Below are 12887 nucleotides of genomic sequence, written 5' to 3' on the forward strand. Positions count from 1 at the left end.
CCGATGGTAAAGAGGCACCTGCTGTTGCTGCGGCTTTAGAATATCTACCCCGTCCACCTCGGGTAGTTCTTCTTTGACCCCTTTGAGCCGGTCGTCCTCTACCTCTTCCGAATGAGGAGTAGAAGCGAAAGGACTTGCCCCTCGCAGAGGTTCCCGTGGGACGAAAAGGAGTCTGACGGATTGCAGCTCCTAGGGATTTTGCTGCTGCTTTTGAAGTTTGCAGTTTCTCTAAACTGTCATCCGCCTTTTTCCCGAACAAAGAAGAGCCATCAAATGGCATGTTCAAGAGCCTGGCTTGCACATCTGGGGCAAAACCTGACTTTCTCAACCAAGCGAACCTCCTGGTTGATGTACTTGCCGCCATTGCTCTGCTGATACTGTCAGCCGAATCAATGCCCGTCTGGAGGGATTCGCACATAGCGTCTTTACCGTTCTGTATAATATTCAGGAACGCATCCCTTTCTTCTCCCTCCGGGATGCAGTCAGCCGCTGTAGAAGCACACTCCCAAAGTGTATGGCTGAACCTAGCAAGGGTGCAAGTAGCATTAACAGACTTTAACGCCATGCTACATGCTGAAAAGACTTTCTTTGCCATGGCATCATATTTTTTATCGTCCCTGTCCTGTGGGACTGTAGGATAAGCCGTCTTGACATCGGTAGAGGATGCTGCTTGTACCACCAGACTTTCTGGGGATGGATGTTTAGACAAGAACTCTGGGTCTGTGGAAGATACCCTGTACTTTGCAGACAGTTTTTTATTTACTGCTGGTATTACATCTGGGGTTTCCCAGTTTGTCATGATCTTTCTCTGAAGAGCTTTATGAAAGGGCACCACTGGATCTTCTTGTGGGCCTTTGTCAAGAATATCCGTGAGGTCATCTTGCTGGAAAGATTGTGAAGGTGTAGACCACCCCATGAACTCAGTAATCCTGGCCATTAAGGCTCTGTAGGGGGTTTCAGCATGCTCCCCCGGGTCTGGTTTAGCAAAATCCACCTCAGGGGAAGTGTCTAACCCACTTGCCTCATGTAAAGAATCATGAAGATCCTTTAATCTGCGCTCTTCAGAGGAAAATTCCTCTCTAACTGGGGTTACAGGTCCCTGTAACTCAAATGTGTCTTGTTCAGACAAATCACCCTCTTCTAAAATTGAGGATATAGTTCTCAATTGTTCTGAACTCATAAAGGGAGTAAATCCCATTTCCAAGGCAGAGGGTGCCGAAGTTGGCCTCGAGAGCGTCGATGTCGTCGACGCCGACGTCGAAGGCTTCGAGCGTGGCGTCGAAAACAGAGGTGGAGGCCTCGAGGACCTCGACAGAATTGGAATTCTACTCGACACTATCGACGCCATCGACGCCATCGACGCCATCGACGTCGAGGGCCTGGGGATCGTCACTGGATGTGTGGTCACCGTGACTTTTCTCGGCGTCGACGCCGGTGTCGAGGCCGGCGTCGAGTCGACAGACCCGTGTGTCGAAGGTCCCCTCGACAACGGCGTCGAAGACATCGACGTCGACGTCGACGGAACCCTCGTCGACGGCGTTGACGGAACCTTCGAGGAAGGTTTGGAGGTCATAGTCCTACTCGAGGGTTCGAGACGCACTCGAGAGGTTTCTTTCGCCGGGTACTGCGACTCGCGGCGTTTTTGACCTTCGGGTCTTTCGACCAGAGCATCGCTCTCGGCAGTCTTCGAGGGGGTCGAGGCCGCTTTCTCGAAGACGCTCATCATATTTTTCCTGAATTCCTCCCATTCAGCCCGGGAACTATGTTTCGTGGGGCAAGGGATTCTTTTTGGCGAAACAGAGGAAGAGGAAGACGGAGAAGGAGATCTTCGACGTCTCCTCTTCGAGTGTTTCGATCTCGAGGAGTGATGAGACCCACTCCGAGACCTGGAGCGTGAATGGTGACGAGGAGACGAATGTCTCGACTTCGTCGACGAAGAAGAAGCTTTAAAAGTCTTACCTTTCTCCAGCTTCCCCCTACGCTCCTTCAGGGCCTTAGCTGTCATGGACATACAGTCCTCGCACTCCGAACAATGGTGTTCGGCTCCCAAGCAGCACAGACAATTTCTGTGAGGATCGGTCAACAACATCTTTTTTCCACAATCTCGACATTTTTTGAAGCCGGATCGAGGAGTTGTCGGTTCCGACGAGGAAGCCATCGAGTACGGTATCGAATAACTCGAGGTAAATAGTATTATTATTGACTAAGAACTGAGCAACGGTATTCCGAGGCACTGAGTAGCGCGGAAAAACGGAACTGAGCAACGGACGCTGCGCGCGGCCTTTATGGGCAGGATGACGTTGAGCGTCGATACGGCGGCTGTCGAGGGACATCGACTCGAGGGACGTCGACGCGCAACGCCCTCTAGAGAAAAAATTTTCCGAGGCCAGCAGAGCTGGAACGATATATATCTAAGATGAGGAATACGCCGGAGGACACAATCCCTTCGAAAGCAAGTTACTTCAAATACAAATCTCAGTAGTGCCAAACCCAAACAGAATTCTAAAACACAATGAAGAGAATGTTCATTTAAAAAGAGATTAAAGAAGTCCTGCATTCTTTTGGAAAACTTTACCTCTCAGCTCTTCGAGGACGGAAACAGGTACAGGTTTCTTTCAAGAGGGCGGAGAGGTATTAAGAAGGGCTCGAGAATAAGAACAAATGTTAATACTGTTTGTTTTCTCATTTTCTGCAGATGTCCATTTTGCCGGAAGAAGGGAATCTGTTGTTTTTTTTATTTTCTCCAATTCCCCTTTCCTTTGGGGGCGTTTGGTTTTCAGCTGTGTAATCCTCCAGTTGTTGATCAAACATTTCGAGGGGTCTGTGGGATTCAGCAGCTCCTGCGGACAGGAGCATTTAGGACCGGACACACTGTCACATTTTAATCAACTACTGTCTCCATTAAGATTTGGTAAAATATTATCTAGACCATTTCATCAGATGTGAATGTGATGGTGTGGCACATAGAACAAGTTTGCATACACTATTCTTCTGTTCACTTCATTAAAAAATCAAGATCAAGATATAGTTTATCAGTGCTTTATTGAACTGTAGGTTGCATATGAAATGTATATGGAAACAATGGACGCTTATGTTATGTACAGTCTGGAACAATATCTCAATTTTGTTTTTAGATTTAAATAACTTCTATATTGGAAATATGTGCATCTGAGGTGTAAACCACTGTGTTCTTAGATGTAGCAGTAATTGGTACCTACATTTTTAATTCTATTTATTATCAGGTTTGATTAATTTTATTTGTATGAACTTCTTGTGATGATGATGAGTCAAGGGCTGGGTTTCAATTGGCCATCAGATGCCAATGGAAGGTTCTCCATTTTAATTTGGCCAGACAAGCTATGTGAATGTATGAGGCCAAACAACCTTTGAAACTGCAACAGAGAGGAGACGGGAGGGGCTATTTTGAAATGTAAAGTGCAGCATTCTGAATTGCAAGGGCTCTTTCCTGATGAGGAAAGACAATACCCTTAATGCAACCCAAGACCACATAAACAGAGCCTCAGTTCACAGTGGTCTTTAATATGAAGAAAAGCCCAAGTCAAACAGAGTGTTGCAAACCATCTGAAGACTTATGAGAATGAGATGGAGAGAATGCTTGATTCAACTGGAAGTCGTAAAAGGATCAAGATGAAATCCTAGTTGACAACAGCCATGTACCGGTGGCACTGAATTCATACAAAAGAATTGTCATTTGTACAATTAATGGACACCCTTGTTTATAGATCCTAAATCATGTGTTCTGTTCCGGTACTGATATTTGAAAGAAGGCGTCCTGTAAATCCCCAGAAAACATCATGTGCTCAATCTGGGTCACTCCCAGTTTGAGATAGGGTGACCATGTGAAAACCATCTGAAATCCTTCCAAAGTAAAAGACTTGTCGAAATCGTGTTGTGTTTTATTCTTGTCCATGCACTATTATGCCTACGGGCCCTGTCTATCAGCTATACAAATAAAATAAATGCATAAATAATATATAAATGATTTACCTTTTAGGCTAGACATTCTGTACTGTCCCAAACCTGGTTTTGACTTTATCTCTTGAAAAAAGGTACACCCATCAATACTCATTCAAATCACTCACTCACCTGCTCCCGATTTTCTTTCTCATACTTCTCGTTCAGCAACTCTTTTTGCTTCAAATTTGATTCCATTTCCTATAGCAGGGAAGAAAAGAGCACCACTTGACATCAGGCTGCCTCCAATGACAGATCACATTTACACTAATTTGTCATTAACTAAAGAGATCACAGTACTCCTAGTTTTCCTCTTGCACTAATGTGGAATATTTCAATGAGTACAACTACTATCCTACAAGCCCATGGCTCTGTTTTCCATATGTGTATGGTAATCCTAAGTACATTTTACTGCAAGAGCTCTTACCACCCCATGCCTACAGGTCTTGCACATCATGGCAACCCCCTCAACAACTCATAAAAGGCACTATGTCATCTTCTTGTTCTGATCTGGGAGTTATTCTTTAATAACCTCCTTTATTGACACCATCTTCTTTTTAGAAAGAAAAAATAAAAACATTTCCGAACAGTGAATTCAAGGCCAGTGATGATTCCAGGCACCAGAATCAAATTCAAGAAAAACAAAATGGGTGCACCCCCTTCTGTCAAAGTGTATTAACTTGTGGCCCAAATGTACTGTCCTACGCGGAGAAACTGCATGTGAACGCACAGAACATTGATAGAGCAAATGTACTCTGGAGAGCCTGTACATGACGAAATGCAGAAAAGTAGGCTCTCAGAGGCTGTCCCACCAGACATACCTTCCACTTGTCTGCATCATGGCTTTCTGCAGCCTTGCGATTCCGGTAATGCTTGAGCTGAACCTCCTGACTCTTGAGCCTGCTTTTGTGACTGATCTGGGTTTTCTCCATCTCTTCCACCTTTTTCCGTAGCAGTATGTTATCATCAGACAGTTCCTCTGTTTTTGAGAGTGCCTCTTCTAGGGCTTTCTTCAGCTGTGGACAATAGCTTACTAAATTAATTTGGGAAATAAAATGTGAGCCCTAACTGTACAAGAGATTCAATTTTTCAGATTTTTTTAGTTATGTTTTGTCATGCAAAGATTGGTGCCCCAAAGGTTGGTGAGGCCAAGACAGGTTAAAAAGGTACACACCTAGTAACATGGTTACTCAGCATAGTATGTCTCTATGATATGTTATAAAGCACAGGTTCGCTTAGGCATGTTTGAGAAAAACAGGTCAGAGGGAAAAGCTAAAATAAATTCAATTTGTGGAACTCTTCAGAAATGGAAATCATCCCCTACACTCCAGTTCACAGCTGTGGGTTAAGAGAGTAACACAGAGTGAGAGTCAGGACAGAAGACGAGCAGGTTTGGCGATGACCTGGAATGGCCAGATGATTGTGTGAAGAAGCAAATATGGGGAAGGGGAATTAAACACCAATGTGTCTCTTAAGAAGAGGCTACGTGTGCTACAGAAGACTCGATTAGGCCAGACATACAGATGTATTTCATTACTTGGTGTTTTATAACACACACCATTGCTCTGTCATGGTTTTACTCAGAAGGGCACATTCCTGAAAAGAGATATGGTATTTGAATCGGAACCAGTGTAAAGAACAAAGGAGGGTGGTAGTATAGTCAGGACACAATGCGCCAGTTATCAAGTTAACCACAGTTTACTGGACCGGCTGCAGGTGTCTAATGTAACAGAAAGGTAGATTCGGTTAGAGGGAATTCCTGGAACCAAACTGAGTGTAAATAGTCTCACACACAATATGAGAAAGGAATTAGGATGTAGAAATGGGAAAATGTGCATAAGGTGTTGAAGCTCAACAAGAGTTTGGGAACAATCAAGTGCAATCTCAAATTTCCATATTGTTCTGTTTTTTCGCTGGTAAAGACATACAGGTGCAAGGTCAAGATATAAGTGTCAGGTTCTGCTTTGATTTGTCTTAGGAATGTGTGTTTAAAGTATGAATGGTTTCTTTCTTTGTTGGTTTGGCCTTAACTTTTCTGATTCAGTATGTGGACAACCTCCCAAGCCAAGATGGAGGGACTCAGCAGGCACACTGATTGGGTGGCTGTAGCAGAAGGGCAGACCATAGGCATTCTAAACTGCCTTTCATCGTCAACAGCCGAACTGTGTGGTCATGTACTTTTGGAGTTCTTGTTTGTGAGGCCTTGTGGGGCCTTTTGGGTCAAGATGTCAGCTGAGACTGTGTCCAGGAAGTTTAGGAAGAGTTCTGGTGGCTGGTGGAGACCTCTGACTTCATAAGAAGACAAGAAGCTAAGTAACTATAGATAAGATAGTAGTCATTATGAAGGATTGATTGGACAACTGTAAATGGTGGGATTGTCTGCAAGTTTTTAGGAAGAAAAAACTGAAAAACTGTGGTGATGTTATAAACTGAATTACAGAGTTCAGTCTTTTTCACTTTGCTGCGCTAGGGTAACATTTTTCATTAACGTATTGCTGGGAAGTAGCCGCTCGGTAACACGTGTCCTTGCTTGGACACGGTAGCATGCAAGTAGTCAGCATTTTCAGCTGCGAGCCTTAGATTTAATCTCATAAGCTCAGTAGCTAACGCCAGCGGCATACACTAATAGTTGAAGTTGCCCACATTGCTTATTCATCAAGTTGGAATCGGAACAAGGTGCGGCTCTTACCCATAGGGCAGAGTGAGTGCCTGGGGTCTCAGAAATGCGCGGTGCGTGGTTTTCCTTTTCTCATTCCTGCAACTGAGTGTTTTTGTTTTTACCTACGCTCGCGAGCGCTTCATATTCCTGAAACATACTTGCCTGGAGCAGAGCCTTTACCTTGGAGACCATTTCACGCGTGCACATTGATGGATAAACTAACACGGAGACCCATGCGCGCGTGCATGATTCTCTTCAAAGGGAGTATCATTGGCAGAGAAGACGCTGAAATAGCTACAGCACCGAAGAAACTCCTTTCAGGCAATTTTCTTTAAAAACCTGTTTGTTTATGGTTTAATTTTAGGAATACTAGGAAACATAAACTTGGTCATGAACATAAGTGACAGAAAAACTGTATAAAGTTTTGCAAGATACTTGTTAAGCAAAAACTGTAATCTGGAACCAGTAAGGTAGCAGGAAGTTTCCCTCAGCTAGACACTGTTCATTGAAATCCGCTGGGGAGAATATTTCTGCAAATGTAAGACTATTTCCAAAAGTATTGAGCTTCCACATAAAAGCAGGGATATTACATAAAAAAATATTGTTCCAAGGTCTGAAGGAGAAAACAACAAACAAGTAAACACCCTCTGGGCAGACAGCAGAGGAGTGCCAGGTATGGTTAATTACACATATCTAATAGAGTTGGAGATGAGTGAGAGAAAGTAAGAATAGTTGTTTGAAAGGCATATTCTCTTTTTTCTTCCCGTCTGCAAATTGGTGACTACCACGTAAGAGATCTGGCAATTTTCTTATTTTATCCACTTCCCTTTTCCCTCAGGGGTGTGCCAGGCTCAGCTGTTTAAATCTGGCTCAGTGTGCTACACTTTAGGGGGACTGTCAGGGTTCAGCAGCTTCCGCAGACATTCTCTTCTGGACTCAGCCTGACAATAAGTTAAGAAACATGTCACCCTGCCTGTCAGAGTCAAATATGTACAGTGTTGTAAAATCTCTGTGCATAAATGGGTTTTTAGGCATGTTAAGAGGCCTGACCAACTTCCAGACTTATATTACGGTCATCGCATTCTAGGAAAAAACTCACCTAGCAGCATTATGAGCCAGGCAAAGGCGCTGAATCTCTCCAGCAAGACAGGAGAGGCTGTATAACAGCTTCTTCCTGCCTCCCCACTCCTGCTATATAGGTTACTTCATGGACGAAGAAATACCAAAACACGAAAACGGTGCCCTCAGAGATCGTATAGTCTCAGCTCTCCTGTTGTGGCTCCAAACCAAAAAGGGAGGGGCCATTGTTGAGAAAGATTGTAGGTTGAGGAACACCAAAGGCAGCAAATACAAGGTTGGTTTCCTGGCACCAACTAAATAGATCCCTCATACCTCCAATGTTAGTGGAATCTAAAATGAGGAAAGAGGTCACCAAGTACATTTGCATCTGCCGCACTTGAAATCATGCATATGGATCCACTAGAACAAGCAAGGATATACTAGTACACACTCATTGGCAAAGTAGAGCAGAGGCTGATCGTGGTGCAGATGTTCCACAAAGTTTGGAGACGTTTATTTTTTATTTATTTTTGCATTTTTAAAGCGCTCACACAGCTCACGGGCATCGAGGCGCTGTTACAGGAATTGTTTGTTTTTTAGTTGCATAATTGTTTTTTTGTCTTAGTTGCGTATTTATAACGCACTTAAATACCCAGAGGTTTCTAAGCATTAACCCGGGGATCGAACCTATGTTGCTTTGTGTCGTCTTGCTTCCAAGGCGAGCATGTTGCCGCTGACCTATCCTCCCGGGACATCCCATGGAAGGGAAACCAAAAGCTCATGTGTGTGTCCAAGAGATATCCAATGAGGTTAATTCTCTGTGTGGCAATGTGGGTGGACCTTCTGATGCTGACTGACAGGCCCAGACACAGAAAGTCTAGGAACTTTGGGAGATTTGTGGAGGCTTCCTCTGGATTCAGGGCTTGCAGGAGGAAGTTATGCAGGTTAAGATTAAATGTGTCCTTCCCTCTGTCTCGAGCGGCTGCTTTCAGCAGCCTAACTTTAGAAAAAATATGTAGACCGTTGCTCAAATTAAAAGGTAGCCCTCCTTATGAAATGTGCCCCCCTACCGCCACAACAAAGGAAAGAAACATTTGATGAAGAAAGCAAATGAGTATGTGCAAGTGTGCGTCAGTTGAGGAGACTTTGTGCTGCCCTCCATGTTTATATAAAACATAGTGTTAATGGTGTCTTTGAGAATTGAGACCCATGTCTCTGAAACATCAGAAAGAAAGGCCTTGAAGGTTATGAAAATTGTCTTCAAGTCAAAACGTTGATCAGAGAGAACTGTGCTCTAGATACCAAAGGTCATGTATCTGACGATTGTTCATCCTTGCTCTCCAGGTGCCGCTAATGATGAAGCCCTGAGGATCTGTCAAGTAACAGGGGACCTCCATTGTGAGGTAAAACATTGCCATGATTTCCATCATACCTTGCTTCCAAGAGACTACCCTCCAACCAAGAGGCAGTCAAAATGTCTACCTGCAGTTATAGCATTTTTGCAGCAGAGAATAGTACTATACCCAGTGAAAAGCTCTTGGGGGAATTGGATATCTTCACTTACCACAAGAGAAACCAATACAACTGAATATCTGACAGGGCTTCTTTGGTCAGCAAAATTGTCGTGAGCCTACCCTTGTGTAAATTTTAACATTAGATGTCATCAATAGCTTACTGTCAGGTCTGTATGTATGCGAGAAGTAATATAGGTGCTATGTCTGGGTTAGGTAAAAGTATTGGTTAATTGTTGGAAGGGTTCATAATTGGTTGTTGTACTTAACCCCCCTTTTACAGAGTGAGAGTTCCCCAAGTCATCATGGAGGAAGTGAAGCTGCTCACTGATTGGTGGAGTGAAGGGCTTCAGGTCAGCACTAACATTATAAACTGCCTTTCATTGTTCATTCCCTAGCAGGAAGGTCCTGCTTTTGTTAAGTTCCTGGTTTTAGGCCAAATTTGAAGTTTTCATGAGAAGATTTGGCAGAGAGATCCTTGAAATCTGCTTTACAGTTGATCAAGGACTATATGGGACAGGCAATGCTGTAAATCTAGTGGGAGCGCAGAGTTTGTTTCAAGTGGAAAGAGGATTACCTTTCCATCAAGTTTATTATCTTCATTAGGTATCTAGTGAGTTAGGTATTTAGGTTGCTGCAGAGAGTTTGCTTCTTAAAGACATTGTCAAGTGTTAGTTTGCTGGAAATCAACTCTACTTACTAAGAAAGACATTCTGTAAAATACATGTTGAATGAATACTGAGCCTGACATTTGAGCTGCATGCATAGAATCTTTGCAAGTGGAAGTCATGCTGGCTTACAACAGTGTGGAAATGTGTGGTTAAAAAACTGTGAATGAAAGAAGACATTCTTACCTGCATGTTTTTGATACTTTTGGAACTCTGCTGCAATACTTTCAAAGGGAAGTGAAAGACGCTATGTCCAGGGTTGATTCCAGGTGTTGATCTGTTTATTCGTGAGTTGAGATCTGGGTTTTACTGGCTGTGCTTTCACTTTCACACAAGAAAGGAACATGATGGAGTTGGAATGTCATGTAATCACCTTTTGAGAGGATAAGGGTTTTTTCTGCAATTTGGAACTTAACTTCCCTTCAAAAGAATCCAAGTCTAATTGCAGCATACCCTAAGAACTCATCAGAATAGCCAAAGTTACTTACAAGTGCAAATAACATCCTCCAAGTTGTAAATGGGTTAACAGGTACTGATCCTAAGAAGTAGTTTTGGATAATAGACTTTGAAGTTTATGCTGTTTTCTGATTAACCTTTTTTCCTTCCCTTCTGTAGATTCACAGCCATTCAGAAGTTGGAGTCTGTTGTTTTTTATTTTCTCCTCTTCCCCTTTCCCTTTGGAGTGTTAGTTCTTCAGGTGGTAATTTACACAGTTGTTGATCAAACAGTCTTGAGGGATTGGTGGGGTTCAGCAGCTCCCGCAGACAACAATGGCAGGACCGGACACTTACCTACACATATGTGTCACTAAGTGCATTTGCACTTATAAAACATTGCCTCTTTATACCTATCTCGAAAAAAATGTATATCTATTCCCGGAGTGATGGCAGAGTGTGACAGACTTGCAAGGAGTGAGGTCAGGCTGTTCACCACACTCCTTTTCTGAGTATTATCCCCAGATTTATTTTTTTCCCACATAAAGCCTACACTGTGACGCGGAGCGTCCGCGGAGTGTTGGTAGAGTGTTTGCAGAGGGGATGTCGAAGAGTCTTAGAGAAACAACTGCCAACAATCTTGCACAAAGAACGCAGAGCCGGAAGAAACAGCACTGATCTCGATGAATTTGATGAAACTAGAGCACCAGAGAAATGTTTACCCGACACTGTGGAATTGGAAGCAAATAATGTGTTAAATACGAATGCTGTTGCTGCTGGAGCAAACACGTATGAACTAGCAGATACCGGTCCTTCAATGACAAGCTTACCTCAAGGAATTCGAGGCAAGGTTGCATCGACCATTGAACAAGGTACGTTATGCCTAAATCTTCCCCTGCACCCCGTACTGATGCCCCCAGTGAATCCCGTATCTCCTCCACAAATGAGCACTTGCTCACCTGGTCTGTGCGGGAGCTTTGCGGGCAGTGTGTGGTCCCTGGGGTCTCTGCGGGCTGTGCAGGTCCTGCGGGCCATGGGGCAGTCACTGGCTGAGGAGCTCGCGTCTACGTGCGGCGTCCCGGTTCCTGATGGACGGCGTGCTGAGCCGCTGTGGAGGGGAGGGGTGGCGGGTGTTCAGATTTAGTCAGAGCATGACGACGCAAAAGAAGGAGAAGTGTTTTGTGCCTCATGCGAAAAGGGATTCTTCACGACTGTAAAACACACAAAATCAAACAAAAACCTGCAACAAGACTTATGTGAAACCAGCATAGTATCACCCATGTACGTTGATGCTCAGTGTGATTCTTTGGACAAATCAGCAATACAGCAGTTAAATCAAACTTTGCTAAACACCACAATTTCCTCAATCAAGCTAAACAAGGAAATTACAAATCCTGCAATAAAATGTAATGTGAACCTACAAAACATGAATACACCACAAATTAAGAAGCCAACAATGGCTGTAACCACAAACATGGCAATGTCAGTAATGGATATACAAACTGCCGTATGTGATTACGTTTCAAACAATCTATAAAATACATGGACTGAAAATAAAAAACCAAGCTAAATGGCTTTTCTGAAACAAAATCAATAAGATGGCACTTTAAAGTAAAAGAGGCAACTACGAGTCAACCAAAAACAATAAGCAAAGAACATCATATTCTCACGAATATACAAGAAAAGGAATCTGCCTGGCAAGACATACCTGACAACGACCTTTTGATGGTTTCAGGTCGATGTGATGGAATCATAACTTCGAATATGGTAGAACAAGTGGAAAAAACAGAAGGTAGGAGCTCTGAGCAAAACAGAGTTCTCATAACCACGGAAACATGTAATCAAACACAAGCTCACAAAGATCTGGAAAAAAACAAATCACTTTTGAGGAAAAACAAATAGAACAAGTCCGAAGAGAGTTGTCTCATGACTTAACATCTGGAAAAGAGGAATCCCCAAAGAGCACCCACATACCAGTCAACACTTCTACCCCACACTCAAGAAGAGTGAAACGGGTGATAACAGAAGTAGAAGCAAGTAAATCTACATTGCAAATGGCTCCGGGAAAGAAAGCCAAATCCACAGCATATAATGAGAGTAATTCTCCAGAAATACAGTCTCACGGGAATAGACAGCCACTGCGAAGAGGGCAATTATACCTGACAGCACAACGTGAAGAAAACACTCAACTTTGTTCAGTTCACAGTGACTCAACTACGACTGAAGATTCTGAAATTTCAAGTGAAGAACCATCTATCAAACAAAGTCAGAAGAAATATAAACATCTTACCAAGAAACATAAAGCCTCAAAAGCGGTGATTGCATCCAAAAGATCGCACTGGCCGAATACGTCCAGACCCAGACAGAGCAAAATGCAAATCTACAAGCTACATCAGCTCAATGATAACTATAACACTTGCCCCTTTCCTCAAATTATATGAAGCGTTGTATGAGAATTATAAAGATCAGACCACCTTACTGGCCCTAATGCAATCAAAATTAATATTTATTGAGGCCTATATAGAAGCAACAAAGGAAAGAAGAGCCCGAGAGAAAGAATCTCTCATTGACTTGATGGAAG

The 12887-nt window shown here is 43.3% G+C and overlaps 1 protein-coding gene across 3 annotated transcripts in view; it reads right to left on the bottom strand.

Annotated features, from left to right (window-relative positions):
• Positions 1-12887, bottom strand: part of LOC138493293 (coiled-coil domain-containing protein 150-like) — a 361270-nt gene that overhangs the window by 139057 nt on the left and 209326 nt on the right. For all 3 annotated transcript variants that reach the window (XM_069620392.1, XM_069620391.1, XM_069620393.1), the window contains exons 7-8: positions 4797-4991; positions 4108-4176 (exon numbers count right to left, since the gene is read on the bottom strand). In XM_069620392.1, the coding sequence (XP_069476493.1) occupies positions 4108-4176; positions 4797-4991 (264 nt within the window). The remainder of the gene's footprint in view (positions 1-4107; positions 4177-4796; positions 4992-12887) is intronic.

The sequence above is a fragment of the Ambystoma mexicanum genome, chromosome 10 (genome assembly GCF_040938575.1).
Source record: "Ambystoma mexicanum isolate Mex_15411 chromosome 10, UKY_AmexF1_1, whole genome shotgun sequence".
Classification (NCBI taxonomy): domain Eukaryota; kingdom Metazoa; phylum Chordata; class Amphibia; order Caudata; family Ambystomatidae; genus Ambystoma; species Ambystoma mexicanum.